At 37.3% G+C, this 26,482-nt stretch overlaps 1 protein-coding gene across 5 annotated transcripts; it reads left to right on the plus strand.

Annotated features, from left to right (window-relative positions):
- Positions 1-1,028: 1,028 nt before the first annotated feature.
- On the plus strand, positions 1,029-26,288 carry ab (abrupt). 5 transcript variants are annotated; one of them, XM_008196169.3, is made up of 9 exons: positions 4,298-4,688; positions 8,762-9,231; positions 11,203-11,353; positions 14,492-14,701; positions 14,819-15,035; positions 16,416-16,472; positions 20,604-20,880; positions 22,049-22,234; positions 22,295-26,288. In XM_008196169.3, the coding sequence occupies exons 2-9, from the start codon at positions 8,963-8,965 to the stop codon at positions 22,770-22,772; spliced, it is 1,845 nt and encodes a 614-aa protein (XP_008194391.1). In that variant the 5' UTR covers positions 4,298-4,688; positions 8,762-8,962; the 3' UTR covers positions 22,773-26,288. The 5 variants fall into 5 exon arrangements, with proteins under 5 accessions (XP_008194390.1, XP_008194389.1, XP_008194388.1 ...); XM_008196168.3 differs by lacking the exon at positions 4,298-4,688 and adding an exon at positions 1,029-1,225 and having other exon boundaries at positions 22,049-26,288; XM_008196167.3 differs by having other exon boundaries at positions 4,296-4,454; positions 22,049-26,288.
- The last annotated feature ends 194 nt before the right edge of the window (positions 26,289-26,482 follow it).

The following is a 26,482-nucleotide window of genomic DNA, read 5'->3' on the forward strand; positions in this document are numbered from 1 at the left end:
TTGGACAAAGCGCATAGATGACAAACACAAATAGACTTAATTAAAGTGGGAAGTTGATGACTTATTTGTTCTTTTTGGGAGTAAATCTCTTTGGCGCTATTTACACTTGTCTAGGGCAAGGCAAACTCCTGGAGTCAACAATAATTTATTAAATCTCTTCCCCTTGGATCTTTTAATCCCCGTCTTCGACAAACCGCTGCATTCTGCGGTGGCGCGCTCTGTCGTTATTGTCGCATAATATCTGAACATAATTACATGGCAATTGAAGTGTGTTGAAGATAGGGCAGCGTTCTGTGAAGAGCTCCGGGTCGCAACCCCCGGAAACGTTCCGCGGAGTCAATTTTGCAACCATAATAAAATTAGAAGGGCGATAAATGCGCGCCTTTGAAGCTGGCCAGCAAGGAATGACCGGAATTAACGCGAATCAAAGATCGTTTTTGAGGAATTGCAGAAAGGGGTGTAAATGTAAACATTTGCTGTTTTGTGTTTGCGAGCGTTTTATTGGATATAAAAATTGTTTTCGTGCACCTGGTAAGACCATTTTGAACACACGGCGAATTCGCTATTATAAAAAATAAACGAGGGATTATTTACGGGGCAAAAGCGCCCTTAAGCCGCTCTGCGATAGAGGCAAAGCCTGCGCCGTAACGTAAGCCCTAATACACTTTTAACTCAACATTACAATAAAAAGTACCCGCGTATTGATTGCACCTAGATGAGATTTTTATACTTTATGGGGTCGTAAAAAGTCATTTCAAAATGGCGTCCATCTTATTTTTATGAGTCGCCGGTTTCCCTTTTCCTTCACCTTGGAGGCAGCAATATGTAAGGGACATACATCAGCAATTTCATTTCGGCGCTACGTTTGTTTACTCGGCTCGGCTCGGCTGGGGGCTGCACCGAGGACGTAGGTCGGGGATGGAGCCAGAAGGCCGTATATACCCTAGCAACTACTGCAAGTATATATTAGGTACGCTCTCCCAAAATCGATATGGTTTGTTTTGCGCGGGGGCAAGAGGGACAAGTAAGGGCGGAAGAGAAATACGCGCAAAGACGGGGTGAAGGGCGAGTGCGTATGGTACGCCATGTTACGAATTGAACGCCACAAAAAACATTTTACACATGAACATTGCAGCAGTGTTTAGTCAATACGGCAATGAGCCAACAACAAACCAAATAACAAAATGTGCTCCCGAAGACGTGCCACAGCGACCACCCCGAGCAAGTGAGTAGTAATTACGCCCTTAATGTGTTGCTTAAGCGCATGCCAAAAAACCCAACTAATTGCCATTTTCGGCGGACACACTTGCCAAATTCGCGCTAGGATTTGCTACCCCGTTTGTGACAAATGGGAAGGGATGTGGGTTGTCGTGGGGGAAGAGGAAGGAGATGCACACGGAAATATGCGAACTACCGTTCGCACATTTACACGCACCGGAAATAAATTTTTCAATTTGAATAAAGGTAGAGTCCGCATACGTTAAGGACGATTTTTGAATTCAGATATAACACACGCATGCAGGAGAAACACAAATTCCGAATAACACGTTACACAAACGACACTATTTTACTAATACCAACACCCTCCCTCATCCGATCACGCTTTATCCGAATCTATTCCATCCAGAACTCAACACAGGGTGATACACTCAAGATTAATTATTAGCAACATTTCTTGCATCAATTTATCAGCAGACACAAACTCTACAGACGACAAGCAAAGGCACCTAAACAGTGACGCGATCTTTGCTAATTTAGCCTTTAGATCATGAGTATTTTCGAAAATACGCTTAGTTTTTTATTAAATCAAAATTTGCCTCCTATGAACAATAGTGGTACTAATGTGAACGGAACAGCCTAAATACTTCTAGAAAACTCACTGTATATTTTATTTTATCTTTTTTTAATAAAGACATACCGAATATTTATAGTATACCTATAAGTAGTCAACCAGAATCTCGACAAATTTCGGAATAATTTTCAATTTTTAATTTTTTTATCACAGCAAAACTATCCAAAAAAGCAGAATTTTATTTTGATATAAACCTATGTGAAAAGATCTGAGGAATCGATTGGCGTAAAGCAAATTGCAAAATTCTTAATTGATTTTAAGTTATCAACACATAAATTTTATATATTTTTGCTATTGGTAGAAATTTTTTCGATAACTATTAGTCGGAAAGTAATGATTTTTTTTGGAAAAATATAGATAATTAAGAGAGCTTTACAAAGATAAAACTGTTTTGGCATTATTGCCTCGTAAATGCTCCGGGTATACCGGAATGGACAAAAATTTCGACGAAGGTCGGAAAAATCAAATCGATTGATATTTTCTTGCACTTTTAAGAACTCTAGACGGTTCTGAAGGCATAGAGAAGTTCATAAAAATTTATTTGTTCGATTTTTTTGAAAAAATTGGTCGGATTAACGCGTTTCTACTGTAGTTGTATGAGTTCTTTGTTTTTCGTCGGTTTGCTGCAACTGAGAACCTCCTGTGCATGTCAACGAAAGCGTGAATGATGGACTGTCTGTAAGCCGCTTCGTTTCTTATAAACGTCAACTGTTTTTCCGTTAATTAATATGTTGCAAATGCAACGCGAGCAAACAAAACGCTTGTACACTTGTCTTTGCTAATTAGCGCTGTGATTAATTATTAGCGGCCAGTATTAGAATTTTTAACTTAGTAAAGCCATAAATAAGTGAACTGCCCAAAGGTCAGCTGATTTATACTCGGCGTTAATCCCCGGATTAAAACTTGATTTCAGGTCGAAATTCTTTCTTGAAAAATTTAGGGCAAGTCGAAAAGGTCCAAGCGGCAAACAATGTCGCACAAAAGTAAACAATAGTAAAACCAGCCAAACTCGAAGTAACCATTTTAAATTTCCCTTGTCATTGCTTAGGGGAGGAACACAATGCAAGCCGCGGTCACTTGCAAGGTTACAAGTTTCCCATATTTCCTCTATGGATATTTTCATTAAACCGCTACTAATAAAGAAATAAATTATCTCTTGGTCACATAATCCTGTTATTTCGTAGCCAATTTTATAGATCAAGAATCATCACAACCACGTGATTATTGACGTCACATCTTAATTTATATTCATTCCGCAAAATCAAAATTTTATACTATGTTAAAAATATGTCGACAATATTTTGGTAACTTGAATCATTACATTGATTTCGGGCGACGTTGATTACGCAATTCCTATTTGATTGGTTATTTCTAATTCTGTAAAACAAGGTAATAAAACGAATTATTTATGCAAGGTGTTGGTGGAGCAACGTAGGGACAAATCTATTGAATATTTCGACTCTTTATCATAACGACGCACGAAATTCCTGTATTACTAGCAAAGCTCCAATAATGGCTACAAGAATTTACTACAAATTACCTAACGTAAAATTTTATGGAAACAAAACTAATTTCGATCAAATCAAAGAGCGCAAAAGTAAAAACTGTTAAAAATAAAATTTAATTTGTTTACGAAAATCGAGGAAACGCATACAGTGCAACCTCCTTCTCCCGAACTGCGAAAGAGTCGTGTTATGGCTGAAACCTTCAGTGACCACCTTTTCTAAAGTAGTTTCATAAACTGATTATTTTGATATTAATTAAATTAATTAAATAATTGATAAATCGGTAATCGATTAAATGATTAACCGATATAGCTAAACACCATATCTACGAAAATATAAATGCGTTTGTAAAATAAAAGTAATATCGATTAATCTGTTATAACCATTTTTTGGAAGAAAATCAAAGGAAGAGTCAAAGAATTAAAACGAACAGTAAAGTTTTATAGATATATTATATACTTTTTAAATAAGTATACATTTTTCGGTTGATTCTGTGTTTTAATTAAGAAAATACGTTAAAAATTGCAAAAATTTCTTGGTTTAGAGGCGCAATGTCTTTTTTTTTACGTCAGAGCATCTGAAAAGAATTTTTTTGTTGCCACCTTTGGACAAAAGAGCAATAATGTTGGTTAGTCACATGCGGGCTCCCATGTGGGATAACGAAATCGGTTAACAATTATATTGTTTTCTTATCGTGGCGTTAAAAATGCTTTCCGTTAATGGCCGTATTTGTCGTAATCGTCTTGCCAGCATTGAAATTAGAAATTAGAGTCGTGTTCATTTCCTAATTCGAGTGTCAATTTCCCGACAGACAGTCGAATCTCGCAGACAGTATCAATCTAGAGCGTCGTAATTAGCGTCGGTTAAACCGCAAAAATCGCGCCTCCTCTGAGGGCGGTCTAGGTGCGAATGCGAATAGCGCAGAAGAATGCAATGTTGCAGTGTAAGTCGGGCGGACGTACGGACATGGCCGGTTTTTCTGATCAGAGTGTAGCAGCCATGATGGCAGGCTAAGTGCCACCGAGAGCAAGTACTGCTCAAATCGTGGTAGGCGGTAAACGCGGCAGGTCGACGCGCAAGTGTTCTGCACGCACTAAGTAAGCAGGCGGCTGTGGACCGATCGCGATTGTTTCAACAATTGCAACCGCTGGCTAGATTGCACTCCATTGTTGGCTGTTGTTGTGCATTGTTGTTGCAATTGAAAAATTTTTACAGTGCAGTGATTTTTTTTACAAATCGGTTTTTTAGTTGTGGTAGTGCAGTGCTTGATTTCCTCCACAATTATTTCAGAAGACCGACAGCCGCTTAAATTTAAAAACACCAAAACAATCGTGAGTCTTGCACCAATCAATTTAAATTCGCCAGCGCGCCAATTTCGCGAAATTCAATCTCGCCCGAAATTAAGCAACGAGGCGATTTTCATGTGTGTTTGTGCAAAAATAATTCAAGAAAAACAAATTTTAATATTCTATTTTGGCACGCGGATGACACATTATTTTTTCTATAAATACCAAGGAATAGTTTGATGTAGTGAGACGGGGAAAGTGGGTTTCGTGGGGTAAATTAGTGAGGGTGCAAAGAAAAACCTGTAAGTAGATGCATGAAAGCTTAGATTGACGGAGCGGGAGGGTGGGGGTGTAAGCCCCCGTATCGTGGACGCTTTTAGAATTCCGTTTCGCTCCAGGAGTAATTCGTCAATGTTTGATCAATTAAATTGCATTAAACTGCGTATTGATTTTGCAATTATTGGGAACCAATCAGAAATGGACTTTTTTCTTGTACTTCTGTGTTGCGCACGAACGTAGTTTTTAACTCGCCGGTTTTTCTATTTTTGCGCATATCCCGAATTTTTTGCCATTGCGCCATTGTCCACTTACTAATTTTTAGTGCTGTATTGATTTTATTTATTTTAACGCTTCCGCTATGAGCGAGCTTTCGCGCGTTCCCTCCGTCTTCACCTCTCCGAAAAAAGCCGCATTTTCGGCTCCAATCATTCCGCTCATTACCATTAATTAACCATTTCTATTTTTTGTAATTAGACCAACCTTGGCTCTCTAATTACGTCCACTCATAAACCGATGGCCAATCTTTCGGAAATTACACATCGAACACGATACTCATAGCGCAAGAATTTTATTACGACGTGTTTTCCAAAATAACTTGTTTTTATCGAAAACAATTAGCAGCGTGTAGGTAAATTCTCCAAAGTGGGCGTTAAGGTAATTGTTAATCCAACATTAAGCCAAGATGAGCACCGCGCTTTCTATTTTTAAAGGTTATTTCACCTTTAATTTATTGTAATTTGCAACATGATATCATTTACTTGAAATTTTAACACTCGATAAGATTATTCCTAACCACTGATTCATGCTACAATAAACACACTTAAATCATTCCCTAATCGAGCTAAAATCCATCTCGCGCGGATTAATTAAACAATTAAATCCGGTGAAACAATTCATTAGCACAAAGATAATTTCGTGGCGCCATCTACGTAGCTTGCACAAGACTCATCTCTAACACCGCAGCTTTCTTCTCCTCTCTAAAAATAGGCACTTGAGCACCCATTTACGACACCAAAATGTGCCCAACGACCTTGCGTTATTTCGTTTACAAACTCCTTAACCTTTTGCAGTTCATCTTATAACAATTATTAATAGTAGCTGCGAGCTTTCAGAGCTGAATCCAACCTCGAACTTTGCATACCGATAAAATCAATGGCAAAATCACTAGCAAAAAACAGCTGCTCTCAATTCACCCAAGCTTAGAGGCATCCTCAACTCGCACCTGGCCGTCCTAATAACATCGAATAATAATATGCTAGCAAATTCGTTCCGAAGCACCAGTTAAATACACTGAAGAGATTAATTTCAAAGATGCAGTGAATTAAAAATAACCACTAATTACGCACGATTCATGTCGGTACCAGTTGTTATCAATGTGAAATATTTTTAAATATCTTGGCGTGAGTGTTTTCCTCAACTCGCAAATAAATAACGAAATAGTGTGGCTTTTTTCTCTAGTGTTGGCCTGATATTTGACAATTTTATGCCGATCTTATCAACCACCGGCCCATTTTATGTAACGACTTCTTCCCGAAATTCCAAATTATAATAATCAAGAATAGTGCTCAAATCTCGACCCTGGACACGTTCTAAAATTACGTTATTTTGTCAAAAGCAGTAGCTGTAGAATTCGAATGGAATTTAAATGGGTTTTAAAATCTTCTTTCATATTTTGCGCCAACGCAATTCTAGATATCAACTCTATTTAAAAATTACTCAAAGGATTAGGCGCGTTAGCAGCTCGTTAAAAAAATTTCAGCCGGAAACACTTGAGATTCTTTTTTATACTTATTACCACGATTACAGGGATCATGATCAGAAACTGTTGAATCAGCGCTCCAAGATCCTCGAAGGGCTTTACAAGAGACTTTAAGTAAATTGACATGTCCCTGAAGAATCCTTAATGTGCACTTGGCGTCTGCAAAATTTTCGGGAACAATTTTAGCCCCGATGCTCTGTTTATATTAGATTCCTTAAACTAAGAAGAAGGCGTTTACGCAACCTTTTGATTCCTTATATTTGTTTTTTTGGCGTGTTCAAATCATTAATAATTTAAGGAACGTAATACAAGAGTTCTGATCACCACTATCAGGCACTTTTCCTGTAAAAATATTTGGTATTTGCGCAATTTGATATCGTTATTGCGGTTAATTGTTATTATGCTAAGCGGAAGTCCGGTTAGTTTAAGAACGATATTTAATCAAATTTCTGGGGTAAAGGATGCTGAATAATGCAGGTCCTAATTGAAAGTCCCACTGTGTGCACCACCTTTAATTTTTAATGAGCTCACTATTAATTCGCTTCTTCAGTTCTTTAATTGGGCTTATGTGGGTATAACGTTAAACTACACTCATATTTCTGAGGTGTATTGTTAGTTTTTACGAGTTATTATCCAGCAATTAAGTGCCTAAACTGTAATGAACACAATGGTAATTAAAATATTTGTTTTGTGGCGCGTAAAAGTAAATTAAAATAATACTTTGGTAATGATTATGATATTTCCACACGATGAATTCATAATCATATTCAGTGCGTAATTGCTAGTTGCCAAATTGCGGAAAAAGTACGTTACTAGACATAATTATTCGGTTTTACATCGAAATTCGCGAATTTTTAATTGCGTGGGTTGTGGGTCAATAGAAACCGTTTTTTTTTTCAGTAATTTGTGATAGGTGTGGCATAAACTAAATGCTTCAATAATTAAATGTCAGTGTCAAGAACATAAGGCAACAGAGCAGAACGTCGAGTCGAAAACTTCGTCTACTCGAATTAATCCTCTAAATAATTGTTATTCAACTTATCAATCTTCGAAATTTACATAAAAGTGAACAGACTTCCTTTGCGTCATAATTCCTCGCTGCTCGGATTAATTTTTGACTGTTAACACTGCTAACTGGAGGAAATTGTGCGATTTATACTTAACATAAAAGTGCGCAATCAATTAAATCAGTGTTGGCGTAACGTCTCAAATTTTTGTTTTTTGATTTGTGAAAGGATAGCGTCATACAGCCAATTAGAGTGCAATAAAATCCTGCCAATTACGGCACTTTCCGTTCTGTTTAATGATTTTTCATTGGTCTGTCGCCACATAAAAAAAGAGGAAGAGCTTTAGGTAGAGCCACCAAGTTTTTCTGTTGATTTTGGGAAGCGAAATCAAATCCGAAAAAAGTAAATTAATCCTGGAGCGTTTGTATTTACTATTTAGAGGTGAAAAGGCTGATTTTAATTAAAACCACCAAATTAGCGAATTCTTTATTTGTTAATTAATAAAGAATTTATTTAAATGAATCAGTTTACTAGCAAATGACTGTGTAAATAGGTGTGTCATTTACGTAGCTGATTAAAGACAGCTCATCTTATGCAAACATGCCGGAGGCCCTTTCGGCACATCACTAAAAAGAGCAAAAATAAGTCGTCGCGAGTCCATAATTGATCAAATAACACTAAACATAAACTCGAACATATTTTGCAGTTGGATGGTTTTCTTGGAAAAAAAGTAGCAAAAATAATGATGTTACAAAGGACCGCAATCTTTAAAAGCAACCGTCCTAGCTTTATTTTCGATTCTAATGGCTCATATTTCTTTGTTTGTCGGAGCCGCTATTGTGATTGGATTAAAGCGTATTGAAACTCGTCAATAGGGTCACATCAGAAAAAAATGTTGTTGGCAACTTTCTTTACACAATGCGAAATAATTAATTTAATTAAGATCGGAAGTGTCCGGATGCCGATTACCAAACTCAAATGTCGCATTAAGACTGTCTGAAATAATTGGATCAATGATTGCACTGCCCTGTTGAAAATTCGGAGCAATAAATCCAATTTTTCGTCTCTTTCAGTAAATAGAAATACGAAAAGAAAACGATGAAGACGCGCTAATTCTCTCGAAACGGTCAGATCGTCGAGCTCCTTCAAGTGTCGCCCAGCAGCCCTCAATGTTCCTGAAGAGATAGCAAGAGGACCTGCGGTCTGCGTGTGTCCAGTGGCGTAGTTGAAACGGCTTAACCATTGGCGTAGAGATTGCACCTTCGCTTTGCCCGATGGGGGGCGACACCTCCCCCGAGCAGCAGTACTCGCTGCGTTGGAATGACTTCCACTCGTCGATCCTCTCCTCGTTTCGACACTTGAGGGACGAAGAAGATTTCGTCGATGTGACTTTGGCCTGTGATGGATGTTCGTTTACGGCACACAAAGTTGTGCTGTCGGCGTGCAGTCCCTACTTTAGGAGGTTGCTCAAAGCCAATCCCTGCCAGCATCCCATCGTCATCCTCAGGGACGTACAGCAAAAAGACATGGAAAGTCTGTTACGGTAAGGATGTTTTTAGATGCGCCACTAAATTGTGAAAGTATTTTAACTATTGCCAACTTGGCGGAAAAAGTGCTGGGATGTAGATATACCTATATTTAAAGCGGAAAAAGGAATGCGAAAAAAATTGTAATGATGTATTTGTTTTTCATAACGTAACTCTTTTTATGATTTTCACATCCAGAAAAGTAGGTAACTCCTGCTTTATAAGGATTTCGAGAATTGGTTTTGATTTGATATTAATATGAAATTTTGGCACCAGAATAAAAGAATTAGCAGTCATTGAAAAAATGTTGTAATCAACTTGTTTATTAATGTGCGATTAATAATCTCAGCTCACTCGTTATCGCTCCTACGTGCTAAAGCAGAGTATAGATTATTAGCTTTCATTAACTAATCACCTACTCGTATATAGTTTATTATATATAACTATTTTTGTTATTATTATGTTTGTTTAAAGTATTCTTGCAATAAAATATCTGATTAAACATGAGATTTTTGGTCTTATTTTGGGATTACCTTTTTAAAAGGACTAAAAATAAAAAGCGTAAGATTGGCTAAGAAAAAACAACGATCTAAATTAGAGAAAAAAAATTAAAACTAAAAACTTACGTTTCTAAAAAAAACAAGAGAATAATTAAAAGATTGTAAAAAAGGACAAGAATAAATGTTGCTGAAAAACAGGAAGGAATTTATATTACATGTATAAATGAGAAAAAAATAAAAAATGGAATAGACAACAACAAAAATTAGCGCAAAATAGGGTTTTAAAGTATTTCTGAAATAAATAACAAAAACAATAAAAAGAAGTAAAAGAAAAAATGCCCAAAAAAAAGCAAATGAAAAGAAATCTCGCTCTGAAGATAAGAGTAAGAAAAAATTTTTTGAACATTACAGGAGGCTGGACCTTACTATGGACCTACCGCTCAAGGAAGCACAAGCTTTTGTGAAACCGAACTTTTTTCAAAATTTTTATTTTACCTATCTAAATGTAAAGTAACACCTAATGTGCTAGGTTTGTTATTTCTTGGTGTCTATATTGAATTTTGCTACTTATATTTTTTTGTTTAAAAAGAGATTTTATTGTTTTAGATTAATATACCTTTTGGCGAGTTCTTAAAAAAGGTTGTTTTTTTCGTAAAAGTGTGTACCTATATGTATGTTATGGGTGTGACAATAAAATACCTATAATTAGAACTGAAATTTTTATTCCCTTCCTTTAAAAAGAATTGGAAAGTAAAAAAAACATTTAAATAAAAAATACAATGTAAGGACGTATAATGTTCCTGAAAAAACGTAAAAACAATGAAAAAATAAAAAAAGGAAAGTGTGAAAAAGTGCAATCAAAAATATATATAAAAATTGAATGTATATGTATAAAAGAAAAAAAAGAAAAAATGAAAAAGACAACAAAAAGACATTGGTGTGGAATGAATCTCTGGCAAAATCACTAAGAACACATTAAGAAAGATCTTTAAAAAATCTTTAAAAAAGATAAGAATAAAAGAAAGCAAAAAAAACATCGATTTAGAAGTAAATTACATTTTACATTACATGAAACTGAACTTGGTATCTTTCAAGGAAGTACAAGCTTTTTCGACTATTATTTCATAGTAATTTCAATAGGTCCTGCTAAGTTATAAAAATCGCTGGAATAGAAATTTGGCTTTTATAAATGTTGAGAGAAAGAGAATAAGTTAAGTTTGCGTGTAAATTGGATATTTAAAGCAGTGAGTTGACTGGAGTGGCGCCGATAAGCTTCTATGCAGGTAAAGAGCTTGCCGAAGAAGTCGAATAAAATAGAGATTCGAATCTTTCCACTGCATGTGTCATTTAGGTGATACATTTCCAGCATCCCGGTGACAGCTTTCATATTTCCAGATAAGTTGTTTAATGTTCAAAAACGAAAGCCACGAAGCGTGAAACGTAGTTGTTAGAATCGATGGGTTTTAAATTTCGGTATTGTCTTTCCAGATTTATGTACAACGGAGAAGTTCACATAGGACAAGAACAATTAACGGATTTTTTAAAGACTGCACAAATGTTACAAGTGAGGGGACTAGCCGACGTACCGGCGGGTACTGCAGGACAAAGACTGACTGCTCCAGAGCAAAAGATCTCACCTGTAAGTAGCATTTTATCTACGACACAATACGTTTGTTTTCAATGTCTTGCATCTATTTACCGAAACTTGATCATACAACCTTGGATTTTATATTACTTTATATGTTAATACGTCTAAATTGTTATTTGGATAAGTTGTAATAAATTTTGGCACCGATTTAATCGACTAACCTTGTATTTTGTTTCTGATATAATTAAACTAGTTTATGATTTTTCGACCAAGTTCGGGGAAAAATGTAGGCCGTTTAGCTCATCCCAACGCGCACCTATCTAAACTACCAACTAAAGTTTTAATTACCTACTAACTAATGTATGTACCCTAATAACTACGTTACGGCGTCTTATCCCTCACGTAATTTAATTAAATTCGGTTAATACGTAAGTGACTTTAGGTAATTTGTCACGTGTGACCGAGAGAAAATTCCAAATTCACGTCACATTTTTAATAAAATTACGGCTTGAAAAATGACCCCAATTAGATTACTATTTGATTGAGTAATTTAATTAGAGAAAACTAACGCTCATCCGTGTTTCTAGTTATGAGTAACTGCCGCAAATAAATCTAATTTCACTAGCCGGGCCCTCGGTCAAGGTAATTTTTTTACCCAACTAAAGGGCGGAAATGTCATTTAAAATGTAAAATATTGGAAACAGCTGCCGTAACCACCCCCCAAAGGGCACGCAAACACCATAGACGTGCCTCAGATTTGTTCAAATTTTATTTGAGAGTAATTAAAGTTCCGGAGAAGTTCAAGCGCAATCACTGTAGGGAGTGTATTGATAAATTGGTACTGAGGGACTAGAAAGGCGACCCATGATGCCTTTTGCCCCGTAAAGCGAGAAAATGATGAATACGGTGCCGTCTTGAATTCGGTTTCTTTCAGCCTGGTTAATAATGAATGATAATGGAAATAATTAAGTCTGCTTGCGTAATTGTTTATTTTCAAGGAGAATCACGAAAATCATTTGTAATTAATGGGTACAGGTTTTATCGGTGGACATCTGCAAAGTCTGCAGACATTTTCATAATCACGGGTCAACTAGTTTTGTTTCTTGACCTTAAATCTGGAAACTGAATGAATCAGTAAAATTTTTGAGAACCTGCATGATTCAAGAGATTTTAGGACAGTGAGCGGCAATCATCATTAATCACCGGAAGCTGAAATTATTGATTTTTTGCGCAGAAATATCAGAAGGAATGACCTCTGATCGATACTTCACTACACATGCAGTCGTGTGTAAAAAGCGCTAGTCTTTACTAAAATAAATTTTCTAATTACCGCTTGCTTCCTCCCGATAAACAACTTCCTTAAAGTCAATCTCGCCTCGAATGGAATAATTGTCAACCGCACCGCAGATTTATAAACAATAATCAACAATTCAATGACGACCAGTAATAATAACTATAACTCAAGACTTGTCAAAACTACAAAGGTCAAATTGGGACAGTCGTAATTTTGGATGCTGTTTAGCGAAGTGAGTTTTTGGCCTAAAACCAGTCCAAGGAATGCAGCGCTACTGAATTCGCCGGTTAAATTAATGCAAGTTCGGATGATTTTTTAATCTTGTCCTCAAACTCACCCAGACGTAAAGTTTATTGACTATCTGTTTACCGAGCTCATTGCATGAAATATTTATTTGTTTACTAAGAAAATGAAAGAAGATGTCTATGCCGAATTGCACTCATTATTCACGGTGAACTACACACAAGTTTTGATTTTCTGTACTCGTACACTTATTATTCAAATTTCATTCATGAAAACAGTAGTTGAACCACTCTCACCCCTCGAGTAATTTGGGAATCAATAGTGGCGTGGCACTTTCGAAAAAAGAATTTTGATTAAACGCTATCAGAAGCTGCCGACATGCTTTTTGCTACTTAAGGCCAGTTTTGTGGAATTCAGCTGCCCATAAAAGCAGTAGTTGATTTAGAAATAGATATTAAAACTACTTTTTGCTTTAATTTATGTTGATTAGAGCCGAATACGAATAAATAGAGCCCAGTCGTAAATCACTCCCGACGTGTAATTATTTTATGGTTTGAAAATTGCGGTACCTACACAAAAATACAGTGGTACTCGTATCAGAGATTTAGCAGGTTCTCCAAGATTAGAGTTACCAACAAAATAAAAAAGGTTTTTTCTGGACAAAATCATTAAGGACATTAAAAAAAAACCAAGAGAGATCCACAAAAAACGCCTAATAGTACATACACTACAAAAAACAATTCCTATACATAGTTATAATTTATTTCATCTGGATGACTTACATTAAAAGTAATCCTAAAAAAGTAAATAAATTCAAGAATAAAAGAAAGGAATAAACATTAATAGATCCAGAACCTGGTAGTGAGTATCGACTATTCAAGGGAGTAAAAGCTTTTTCAGCTATTTTTTCGTGGTTGATAAGAGATTTTTTGCTCTTACCAAGTAATTATTGGACGCTGATTTCAAAACTACAAACAGATTTACTCTATCAGCTCTAGTTACTGTGATGTAGGTACCTCAAGTTAACATTTCTTCAAAAAAAGACATAACTTTCAATCATTTACTTATCTGTTGCCTCAGATTTTTTCTGCTGTTGTTGAATGACTGTTAGATGCTGATTTCAAAACAGCCAACAGATTTTTGCTATCTCCAAGTTCTGCTCCAAAATAAGGGACCGAATTAAATTTGAATATTATATCTAAAAAATTCCGTGAGACAGTAAAAAATACTTTTAGCAGAGAATAAGATAACTTTGCGTGTAAATTGTATATTTAAAGCACTTTTTGCTACTTAAGGCCAGTTTTGTGGAATTCAGGTGCTTAGAAGCAGTAGTTGATTTAGAAATAGATAATAAAAACAACTTTTTACTTTAATTTATGTTAATTAGAGTCGAATGCGAATCAATAGCACCGAATCATAAATCACTCCCTCTCATAAATAAAACTCCCGAGGTGTAATTATTTTATGGATTGGAAATTACGGTACACATTTCTTGGATCTCAATCTGAATCACCGAAAACTGAAGTTTGGAATGACTTTCCAATTATTGATTTATTGCGCCGAAATCGAAAATTTGCCTACTCGTGCCCGGAGCCACTATTTCTACAAACGCATATTTCACGGTCTATAAGCTGTTATTTTGTCGATTTTAGAATTCTTCATCTTTACCGTGGGCGACGGACCGATCGGATGCTCTCCGCGAGGGCGCTTTATCGCCGCCTCCGGCCAAAAGGTCCAGGAGTTCGGAGCGGGGGACGTACACCCCCGACAGGGGCCGAAGTCCCTCCAGAGGCAACGGCGACATGCAGGAATCCCTCCTCGGACAGGCCTTGGAAGGCGGCCCCACGATACTCACAAAGGAGGTAAGTAAAGTCCAAACTAGTCTAAAAATTTGGCCGCTTGTTATGTAACACCGAATGCCGGGCTAAGTGGTTTTGCAAAAAATTCATTCAGAATTTGTGGTCAATGACTTGTTGCAGAAGGGAAATTCGGATTCGTCGCTGCAAGCGCAATCGACGGGCGAGGACAGCAACAGCAGCGACACGGCGATGAGCGACCATGGAGACCCTGTAACCCCAAAGACTGAACCTTCCGACTACCCCATGCTAGACGACCACCATCCTTTCAATACCAACGGCGGGCTAATTGATCAGACGCGGACTCCGACATTTCCAGGCGCGCTGTTAGGTCTACAAGGTGAGCCTACAGCCCCTCTAAGTCTGATTTATTTTGTGATTGCCTGTGTGGATTCGGCGGATTAGAGCAGACTGAGTATAATTACAAGTAAATATTTGCGCTCCGGGCTAATTATCCTGGTTAAGTTTCGACAATATTCGGCCCGAAAAATGATTAGTAATGCTCCACAGCCGCGGGAAATCAATCAGGTTTGATAATCTCTCGATCACTTCCACACGTCCCACGACCGTTATTGTGTATTTCACTCGAGTGCCTTATCGCCAAATTCCGCACATTGTCCAAACTCGCTCGTTTAAATTGGTAATTTTTTATTTGCTTGTTGTGACCCGGCATGACCTATCAAACATGTCGAAGGCTTGTTGTAATGTATTTATCAAATTCCAACTGTTCATTACAAATGGTTTAAGCCAAAGTAATTTATGTAAATGGGTAAATGATGGTATTAATGTCAGACTTTTTCATTCAAAATCTCACAGCCAGTGATTGATGTATCCGAACGGATTCGACCCGAGAAATGAAACAAAGCGAAACTTGATTTTTCATATCTGAACGCGTAGGAAGCTTGCTTCGACCGATTTCAAATTTGAATGTCTTATTACCGTAAAAATAAGAAGCGCAACTAATTTTATTTTGGGTGACCTCGGAGCAGCACGTTTTAGACCTCGGCTTTCCAAATCAATTACTTTGATCCAACTAGTTTTATTTACCGCAACATGCCGTAAAAACAAGTGACATTTTGATTTTTACAGTTATACACCCACATTTCACATAGAAACATCTCAAACAATAACAATTTTAAAACATAACAGAACCAAGCTGCCATAAAGAATGTAATTTTTGGGTAGTGATAAACGACGTCCGAGTTAAAAGGTAGTATCACAAAAAGTTTTTTGAGCCTTTTTTCACGAGATATACACAGAGTTAACCTTTGAAAAGAATATTTTCACTAAACTCAACCTGTCAGTATCATATCCTGTTAGAAAACGAAATTTTATTAGAAAAACAAATTTTATTATTTTTGAAACACACTAATGGCTTAAACATTTCGTAAAAGGTGACGTAAAATGTTTACTTCGTTGGGACTGGTCGGGAAAAAATCCAATGGGAACAGCATGCACCATTAAGTGTAATTTGTTATTCGAGATTATTTAGATTATATGAAGTAAAGTGATTATATAGACTTTAATCTTATTACGCTAATTGCGTTTTTGCAGGATCCTTGGCGTTGCGATTTTTTATGCCATAGAATTATTTCATGATTTATGTGTTTCTTTTCCCTTTTAAAATGTTAATGTTGCTTTTTCGTTAGTAAGAACCCGTTTTCGGGACTTACTAATGAAAAAAGTAATTTTTCTTATTGATGTTTGTGTTGTCCTGCAGGATTAGGAGGACTTATGCCAGGACCGTCAGGGATCCATAATAGTACGGACAATTTCGGTAAGCCCTTTTTGCTTATTTTTTCTGGTAGAGCAGTGAAAAGTCAAACATATTAAATAGCCATATGTCGCGCGTTTGTCTCGGAAGAGAAATGTTGTTAATATTTAAGTACGTCGGATGGTCAAGCGGGAGTAAAAATCAAGAAATGACATCTGCCAGCGGATATTTCGACTGGAACGCTAAAGTTTTTTATATTAAATATTTTATTCTTCGCCCGCTTCGTGCAGTTTTGACAAGAGTCCTTGCAATATGTCAGATGACCTGACAGTGACCAGTGGGGGTCCAGTAAGGAAAAGTAATGAAAAATGAAAGTGACTGGAGGATCCTGAACGAAGCGAAGATAAAATTTGGTCGATTAGTCGTGACCTGAGCGGAATTAGGGCGAAGATTCAAACTAGGTTTGACTAATTTGCGAGGAGTTGTTGTTTCTGGAAGAGTGTATTAGACGAAAGACCCTTTTTAATTAGGTAAATTTACACTCAAAAAGACTCTTCCGATAAAATGGTTTAGGGATTAAAAGAAAATACGCTTCGATAAGCAGCTTAACGCACGGTCTCGCCGTTATCCATTTTCCGGGACACACCGCGAAACCTCTCCTTCTGCTTTAAAAGAGTTTCGTCGTATTGTTTGCCTGTACCCAGCCATCGATTTCTTCGAGCCTAACCCCAAGTCCACATAATAGAAAATGAAGTGAACTCTATAAACATTCGGCCATAGATAATTTTGGCGGGGGCCTCCAGTTGCCACGGTTACTCATAAAATTACGCACGCTCATTCCGGAAACTACCTATTATAATTGAATTTCTTGTAGCTTCCTCCACCGTATTAAAATTGTTTCCTCCAACCCCAGTCTTTAATTGCGTTTCGGTGTAAAAAAGTTCCGGCGACACCCGAAAGCACTCCAATTAAATTTGTATGAGCGTCTAAGTGAAGGGTCTTGCTGTAGGTGTCGCTGGGGCACCTCCGGAGTCCGGCCTGGACAAAAGAGGAGAGACATACGAACGGACCGTATAAATCAATAGACCAATGCCGGGAACGGGGGAATACATCCTCAGCAATCTCGATGTTTGACTGTGTGCTTGCTATCTAGCTCCCCTCGACCTTCTGCCCCTCTTGAGCAGTTCGATCAATTGCAGAAGCGGCTCGTTAAGATTGTTTACGCGCTACAACATCCACGAAAATGAAATTACTTGCACTACGCCCGGAATAAAACTTGCGAAATCGACTTCTGCATTGCCCGATTCTCGCAAACATCAACAGAGCTGAGTTATGGACGCCATTTAAGCATCTGCCATTGTGTTAATCCATTTCCCATTTCGCTCCTAAAGCACTCTGAGATATTGTCAAGACCCGCGATAAATCTTATTTTTCATACGCTCTTATCCCGTTTATTGTTAATTTTTCGCCCTTATTGTTTAGCCCCAAACTCGAAACCGGTTAACGTCACGAAGTTCAAGTGGACACCGAAAGAAATTTCCACAGTTTATTAAAATTTTGGCAATAAACATAAAAATATTGTAATTCTGAGAGTCCGGTTATTATAATGATGTTATTCACTTCAATCTTTCCGTCCTGATTGAGGTTACCTTCGGTGTCAACATCTTTGCACCTGGGGCCACTTCCAATTATTTTCCAGCGAATTACTGAAATATTTCCAAGGCTCTGCGTCAATAAAGAAGTCATGGAAATTGCTTGTTAGTGGTAATCCTTGCTAAATATAGAAATTTCTTGGTGGTCGGCTGATATATTCCGCGTAAAATTCTCATTTCCGTTTGGGAGCTCCTAGTTCGGAGTGAAATGTTGTTCTTTTCCGAAATGGTCTGGCTGACAGTGGAATTATTTAGTCGGAAAACGCCGAATTTCAGTCGAAATAAAAGTCGATGAACTTGAAAATGCGAACCTTATTTTTATGTGGCGCTAGGATTGAGATGCATTGCTGAATAACGCATTTATGAAAACATTTCGATTTCTGGAATATAAAAGGAAATGAACACATTTCAGAGGATATTTCTGAAGGTGTGAGAAAATCCCGAGAAAGCTCAGAAATACAGAAAAGCTGTTTATCACCGCCTGTACTCGGGGAAAAGAAAGGAAAATCCGGCGACTCGTTGCGCAAAAAAAGGACGAGAAAGCGTGGAGTATGTCAGTGTTTCGCCTTACATTACCGGACTGTATCACCCGGCAATGCCGGCCCTCGTTATCGACTGTTCGTGCTTGGACGCTATAACGCACATTTATTACTTTATGTTCGATAAAGTCCCCATTGCTTTGGTATATTTTAAGAAATTACTCGTTGCCTACTCGTATTTTACTTTTACGTCGACAGATTACGTCCTTCTTGGGCATTAATTTTATTACGCTCAGGAAAAGGACCCAGGCATGGGCTTTTTATTTCACAGAGTAATGCTCGCCATTGCATGTCAGGAAGGGAATTATGTAGCATAATGAAATGATATTACAACCAAGCCCGAATTTCGCCGTTTGCCTTTATAGGTCACTTATATTTTTAGTTGCACGATTTAACGTGCTACAATCAAAAATTATTTATTTTTTTTTCTTGAGTATTTTTCTAAAATGCTCACAAACTATAGTATTTGTCCCACTCTCCATCGCTTCGTGCATTTTTTAATTAAAAAGTTAATAGGTAGCTGGAGAACACAAATAATTGATCTCTTTTTTGTGGCGTATCGCATCTTGTTTCTGAGGAAGTAGGAGAATAATTAGTTTGTGTATGTGAAATTGAGCGTTAAGCACGCATTTTTTCACACAGCAAAGTAATTTTAACGAAAAAGATTGAAGAAATGTGTTGGTATCGAGTTTTAGATTGTGCGAGTGTAGTCGATTCAAAAAGTAATTACTTTAATGATTTCAATTCAAACCAATTATAATCTCCATTATTTTAATAACTTTAAATTAAAGGATGTACTTAGCATTGCTCAAGCGAGCGTCTGAAAATCGTTTATACCCAGTAAGTGTTTTTATGTCGAGTGGGCAAATCGAAATAAGTAGCGCCCGAGTAATTGTAGTAATGCCCAAGATGGGGCAAGTAGGAAATAAAAGTGGTCGTTAACCAGCTCGCAACTCATACTTTACATTTGCGGGGATCCCCATAAAAAAGCAGATAACCAGTTATTAAAAAGGATTTATGGCTAATAAACGGAGGAATAGGAAAAAAGGAAACGGACTTGCAAGGATAATGGCCAATTTGGTAATTGGAAGTGCAATATAGAGTCAGGAAACACGAAGCGCGTTATTTTTCCTAATATAATTTACTAATGCCGCCTCTGTTGTTACAGGGGCGGCACAAGCAAATGCGGCTAATTGTTCCTGGCAGGAGAAGCCGAAATGTCAATACTGCGGCCGTCTTTACTCAAACCCCAGTAACTTAAGACAGCACATCATAAACGTGCACGTGCAGACGTCGCAAGAGAACTGGATCGTGTGCAACTTCTGCGGCAAAAAGTGCAAGACGAAGCACTACTTGATCAACCACCAGCTCCAAGCGCACGGCATCAGACAGCGCCAGCACGCGCCCACTTATTAGCTCTAGTTGTTTATTGTTGTTTATAATTAGATTAAACTCGTATCAAATGCAACTAAAAGTGCAGCGAGATTTGGCATTCCAGATGCCAGCACCCCGGGCCCGGGAAGATATCCTGCAGCAGAACAACCGGCTGGGGTATCCATCAAGTACGAGTGCCCGCTATGCGATCTCATTCTGCCCTCGATCAACGCGGCAAGATCACATATCGATGAACACTATCCTAGAGACAGTCCTTTGTGTCCTGTGACTGAATGCGGGAGGCGCTTTTCACACCCTAATTCCGTGCGAAATCATATGAGAAGCAAGCACTCCAAACAGTGGGACATTATGAAACAGATTAAGTGGAGCTTGTAGATTTTACTGTGCGAAACGCGATCACTGTGCTGAACGGACGGCTTAATGCGCCCAGTGGACGTTTAACATGTTTGACTTTACGTAGAGAACGTTGCGTTATTGTTAATTTGTAGTTACCAGAAGTTGTAGTGATATTTTGATTGCCAGTAAATTTTGCAAAGAAATACCGGCTTTTTCTTCACGCAACTAATTTACCTATTTTTTTTTTTTAAATAAAATGTTCTTTTTTCTAGTTTCGAGACGCTCTTTGGACATGATGAGAGTCAGAGCGACAGACCCAAGACCGTGTCCAAAGTGCGGCAAAATCTACCGATCTGCTCACACGTTACGAACTCATTTAGAAGATAAACATACGATATGTCCAGGATATAGATGTGTTTTATGTGGAACTGTTGCGAAATCTCGAAATTCACTACATTCACATATGTCGCGACAACATAGAGGAATAAGTACAAAAGACCTGCCTGTTCTACCAATGCCCGCACCGTTCGACCCGGAACTTGCCAGCAGGTAAGGCCCCAACAATCAGCATCATGTTTCAATGAAAAATGCAAACTGCACTTGCACACCATTATTACGAATACAAAAGTACAAAATACAAAAAAAATTTAATAGAAATGGACTTTCCTAGAGCAAAGAGCGTCTAGACTTAACTGCTTATTAAACAGTTTTATATAGCATTGATTAATAAGGATTGCAAATGTAACAACCACTGGGAAAATAAATTATTTACCCAGCGAAAGGTCACACGTGTTATATCATTTTTCCGTTCGTAGTTCGTTCCTAAGTGCCATTAACGTATGAGCAATCATTTACTAATGACCCGCATTAATGCAAATCGTTAACTAATTGAAGTAAAATCAGCTATTAATAGGCTATTACTGAACAATTTTATCAATAAAGACGGCAAAAACTTAACTACACAACTAGATGAGAAATCTCCGTCAAGTCTCCGTAAATTAAAAAAAATATGTTAGGAACAAACGACTTATTATTATTCGTTCATCTTGAAGCGAAAATGTTGTTATTTTTCCCTTTTTCGAGAGTTTATTAAACACATCAAAAAGTTTTTTACTTTTATAGGACAGGAAACCAGGAATTTCATTAAAAATAAGCAGAAAATTTAATATGACATCTTACCTTTTTCAGACGTTTTACCTCTGCCGAAAAATCACTAATTTGTGCCTTTTCGACAGTTTTAACGCACTCCTGGTTAATATTTCAGAACTATTTTGCATTTTTAGAAAACTTGTGCTAGGACTGGGTTTGCTATTTCATTCAGATAAATTGATTGAAACAAGTTAAGGAAATTACTGAATTTTAAAAAAGAAAAAAAAAGAGCTTTGTAATATCACCGAAAAATGCATAATTTTAAGTTTGCGAACATTGTTTCTTACTAAATGCCTCCGGCTCGGAGGACCATACGTTGGACCACAGATACAGTTCTACATTTCTAGGAGTATCGTGATTGAACGGTGATGAGCAAAAACTTGGGGTTAAGTTCAATATTGATTTTATTACAAAATTTTCTTACAAATGAAAACAAATATAACGCACGAATGCAGACAATGTACTTATTTTTCTTTGAAATTATAACGTTTGTAATACTTTTACTCGTGTAGTAGCAAAAAAACTGTATTGTTTTTTGAGTTTTATGAAAAATTGGTGTAATTTGCAGGTTGTTGGCAAAAGCCGGCGTGAAAATAAGTCCGGCCGAGCTGCGAGCGCGCGCGTCTCCGACGGGTCCGCGTCGCTCCGACGTGAAGTTGGACGCGAAAAGCGCGTACTCTGGCGCGGCCTCGGAGGCCGGCAGCTCAATATGCGGCGACAACGACCCCGAAGACCTGACAATCTCGCACCAAAGGTATGGAGGGCTAGATTTAGCGCTGTCCCCGCCGTCGCACTACCCCAACTCTAACTTTAGGTTTAACTCGACGGGGCAGGCGGTGGCCGCCAAAAGCGTTGACTCTCTAGCCCACAACCTCTCCAAGGAGCCGTACCCCGCTCCTCTGCCGCCGCCCGTCTCCGGCGCCAACTCCACGGGCTCGGCCATCCTCGACACCTACCTGCAGTTCATCACCGAGAACAGCCTCGGCATGGGCATGATGTCCTCGGAGCAGGCGGCGGCGGCTGTGCACGCCGCCAAGCTGGCGCAACTCAACGCCATGGGCCTGGACAAGGCCTCGCAGCAGCACTTCTTGGAGAAGATGCAGCAGCAGATGCAGAGCGCGAACGAGCTCATGCTGAAGCGCAACGATGAGATACGGAGAGGCGATGCCGAGATGGTGAATCATGACAGGGAGCGGGAGAAGGAAAATGACGAGGGGGAGTCCTCGGGAGGCGAGGAGGAGGACTACAGTGAGGAGGAAGCCGAACCCGAGGCGGTCAAAGCGGGAGAATAGTTGTACATAGGATGGAAGAATGAAAATTGCTAGGATAAGTTAAGGAATCAGTCGCCGCCACTCTTGCCAAGTATCATCCAACTTAATACTCATTTATTCCATCCAACTACCTCAGTTTTTATCTCATAGAATATTTATTGATTACATTTCCTTTTATAGTGGAGGAACGATGGCTCCACCCCTTCTACTATAATGATACTAAAAATTCCATCCGTCTACCTCAAAGATAGCATAGGTTACGAGTGCAAGATAATAAGGGTTTTCAAGTGTATACGGTATCTTAGACATAGTTGAAAAAATTTATATTGGACTACGTTGCAGTTATAAAATAACTTAAAATCGGTGTTTCAGTAGGCTGTTGTGTAGGTTTGTACTGCATTAGAATCTTGCCGGGTTGTTCCTCGATTATTTTCGCAACGGGTCCGTGCATTTCAGTTTCACGCACGCAAACTCAGATTTAACAAAATGTTTAATCCAATTACCTCAAACTCAGGTCGGATCGATAGCACAAGACTATTCTATCTGTTTCTACACGGTTTTTTAAAACGAGCCACTTGGATATCCCGCAAAATAAAAATAAAACATATTGTAGCACCGTCCCCACTGAAATACAAACAACCTCCTAAAAGTTTTAAAAATAGATTGTCATTTTCTTGTGAAATACATGAATGAACCTAGAAATTTTTCAAGTGGCTCGTTCTAAAAACCGCCCACATACAGTACTTCCACAGCATTTCGTCAAGTCTGAGCGAGTGCTCCACCATGGTCCACGCATAAACATGTTTAATAGTGTGTATTCCGCCAGTTTCATTGCGTACTTGAATTACTAAATGTGTTTATCGCAACATGTATACATTCAATTCAGGTGAAAATGGTACAAAGCGTTTTTGCCTTTACATCAATATTTTTGTACGTAACTTTAAAGAAGAAATACTGAAATGTTACAACTTTTTGAGATTTTACTTTATTTTATAGAATGCTTCCACATATGTTCGTATGCTTCCCGTTATAAGCAATTCGTAGCTGTATAACAATCAAATTGTACTATTAGACGAACATACACTCGTATGTTTACTCATATTCATCTCTCAGGACGCTCCAATATCATTCTTACCGAAGTACAAATTCCCGTATCACATTTACAAGTTTTGTTATTTTTTTTTGACAAGCGATTCTCACATTTTCAGGGATTTTCTCAGATTCTTGCCAACAAGATCAGTATCAAATTATTTTTACATTCTTAATTAGTCATAATCAGTGATAATTCGTCAGGTAAATAATAGCAAATAATCAGGTATCATCAAGTCATTTATTAGAAATATTCATAGATTCATTGTATCATCAGTCACTAGGTTAAGTGGAGATAGTGCTTCTTTATTAGAATTTAGACTTCCATTTCAACTTCCTCAACTCGTTGTCCCCACTAATAAGCTTACAATAAACAGCTGCATAACAGGCAACGCGGTCTCGTCACTTACTAAGTAGTTCTTCCATTTATTTATATACTGTTGCAATAGTTATATACTCGTATTATTTAGAAGTATTCTTTTTAATTTTTTTAATTCGTAATTTGACTCAGAAGTACTTATTTTTATACCTCGCATATTCATGCTTGTCGCTATAAGCCAAGTTCGATTGGTAGTTCGTTGTTTCCCGGTGGTAATCATTGTTAAATGTTCATAGAAAGTATTTGCTTACGTTCAAGACAAAGCATAGGAATAGAGTAAAAACTAGAATAGCGATAGCACTCGAATAGAGGTCATTGTTAATTATTGATTAAGATTAACTAGCATAGAACCTATTGTTAAATGCAAATACTTCGATGTATACCAATAGGAGGAAGCACCTTCGAGTTTTGTTCTTAAATGGCTTGCATATTCGGAACCAGTGAAAAACCCATCGCTTTAACTTGTGAATATGCCGTACTACACTCGATGATGGCAACGATTTAAGAGCAAAACGGATATGTTTAAGCAAATATGAGCTTGAATACTGTTCCTTCCATGATTAGACTTGACAAAACGAAGGAACAAAATATTTTTATGGTGCTTTTTGTTTCGAGAGATAACAATATTGATTTTGAGGTATGTTATTGTATATAGTCTCATATTTCTTGTTAACACGTAAACTTACGTGACGTTTCAATTTTAAAGCTAGCATACTGTACATATTTTTATTTTCTTTAATACCAATCAAATGCAAATAATTATTATTAGGTGACCGCCGAATTTCTGCAGTTTGATTTCAAGAATTGTTAGATACTCAAAAACGCTGCAGGATGAGGGGTGTTGACGATGTCTCATCATTATTTCAATGCCGTTGTGATGTAGTATTATTTTGATATTGTTGTTTTTTCACGTTACCTACCTCATTTTACAATGATTAGTGAGACTTACCTCACGCGACACGTATTAAAAACTCAGAAATGACATTGCAGATCTCTCTACAATAATACTGGTATTTTTTGTACTTAAAAAAGAAACAAAATATCAAAAAAATATTTTTATTTTTAAGCTTAGACGTGTACATACAGTTGTTTTATAGAATTTGCAAGAAATGATATTAAGTATTTGTGAGAAATCCTTACGGGACTTATGGCGAGCTTATATAAGTGTGCAGTGCCATATATTAGAAGAAAGTCTTTTTGCAACTTGTTGCGCGCAATAAATTGCAAAAAGCTTTGTGTTTTATATATAGGACTCTACAGCAGTCGTTAAGAAATGCAAATAAACCGGAGTAATGGTTCCTAATTTAGTACGGTTCCTCAACAATAGTTTTTATGAACAATAGTGAACAAGCCTTTAGATAGTCCCGTATTTCCTACTCACTATTTTTCTTTCGTTGGGTTTTCGCTCATTTCAATCTTGTATTATTCCTACGTAGAGTGGAATATTGTGTAAACTGTGTTTATTGTTGAGGGACTGGGTGCCTTCAGAAAATAATTTACCAGCTGATCGTTAGAAACATCTAGCGATGTGAAGCTGAACAGAGTTCCTAACATAACTCCCTTTACGAGAGGTGAAAATACATTTAAAAACAAATAACTTGTAACTTTTATATAGCGTAGTGAACCGTTGACACCGAAATATAGTTTTGCTAAACGGCAGAATCGTATATACACTATATTATTATATAAAATAGGTGTATGTGTAAGAGTATATAAACTGATAGGTATACCTAAAATACCCCCGTGTCCTTTTCATTATTTGCATTTCTTTTTTTACTATTATTTATGTTTGTACTTAAACGGACGATGTGAAAATATTTTATTTTTGAGATTTTTATCGTTATGTGTAACGCTCTCTTTGTTTGTAATTAAAATGTTCCTAATATTTAAGTTAGGGTTATGTTAAGTTTTTATTGTCCTTGTTTAATTAGAGGTAGGTGCAATAAGATCAACACGATTAGTGACGTTATAAATAAATACCTATTTGCCATATTATTATTATTCTATTATTAATACGTTGTGTATTGCTTGGGTATCATTTATACATTATAAATTAATATTAAAAAATGCCTCTTTGTTTATTTCTCATCTTCAACCACTTACACGCTCTTAAAACAAAAAATTGAAAACAAATCAAACAGCAGTGATCTAATGACTGTCTGATATAGCTCATAATTCAAAGCAGATAACTCTTTGTAACAATCGCAGTCTATTGTTATTTCGTAAAATATGCGCTACTATTACTGTACTTATTGTCAAATCA

The sequence above is a fragment of the Tribolium castaneum genome, chromosome 5 (genome assembly GCF_031307605.1).
Source record: "Tribolium castaneum strain GA2 chromosome 5, icTriCast1.1, whole genome shotgun sequence".
Lineage (NCBI taxonomy): Eukaryota > Metazoa > Arthropoda > Insecta > Coleoptera > Tenebrionidae > Tribolium > Tribolium castaneum.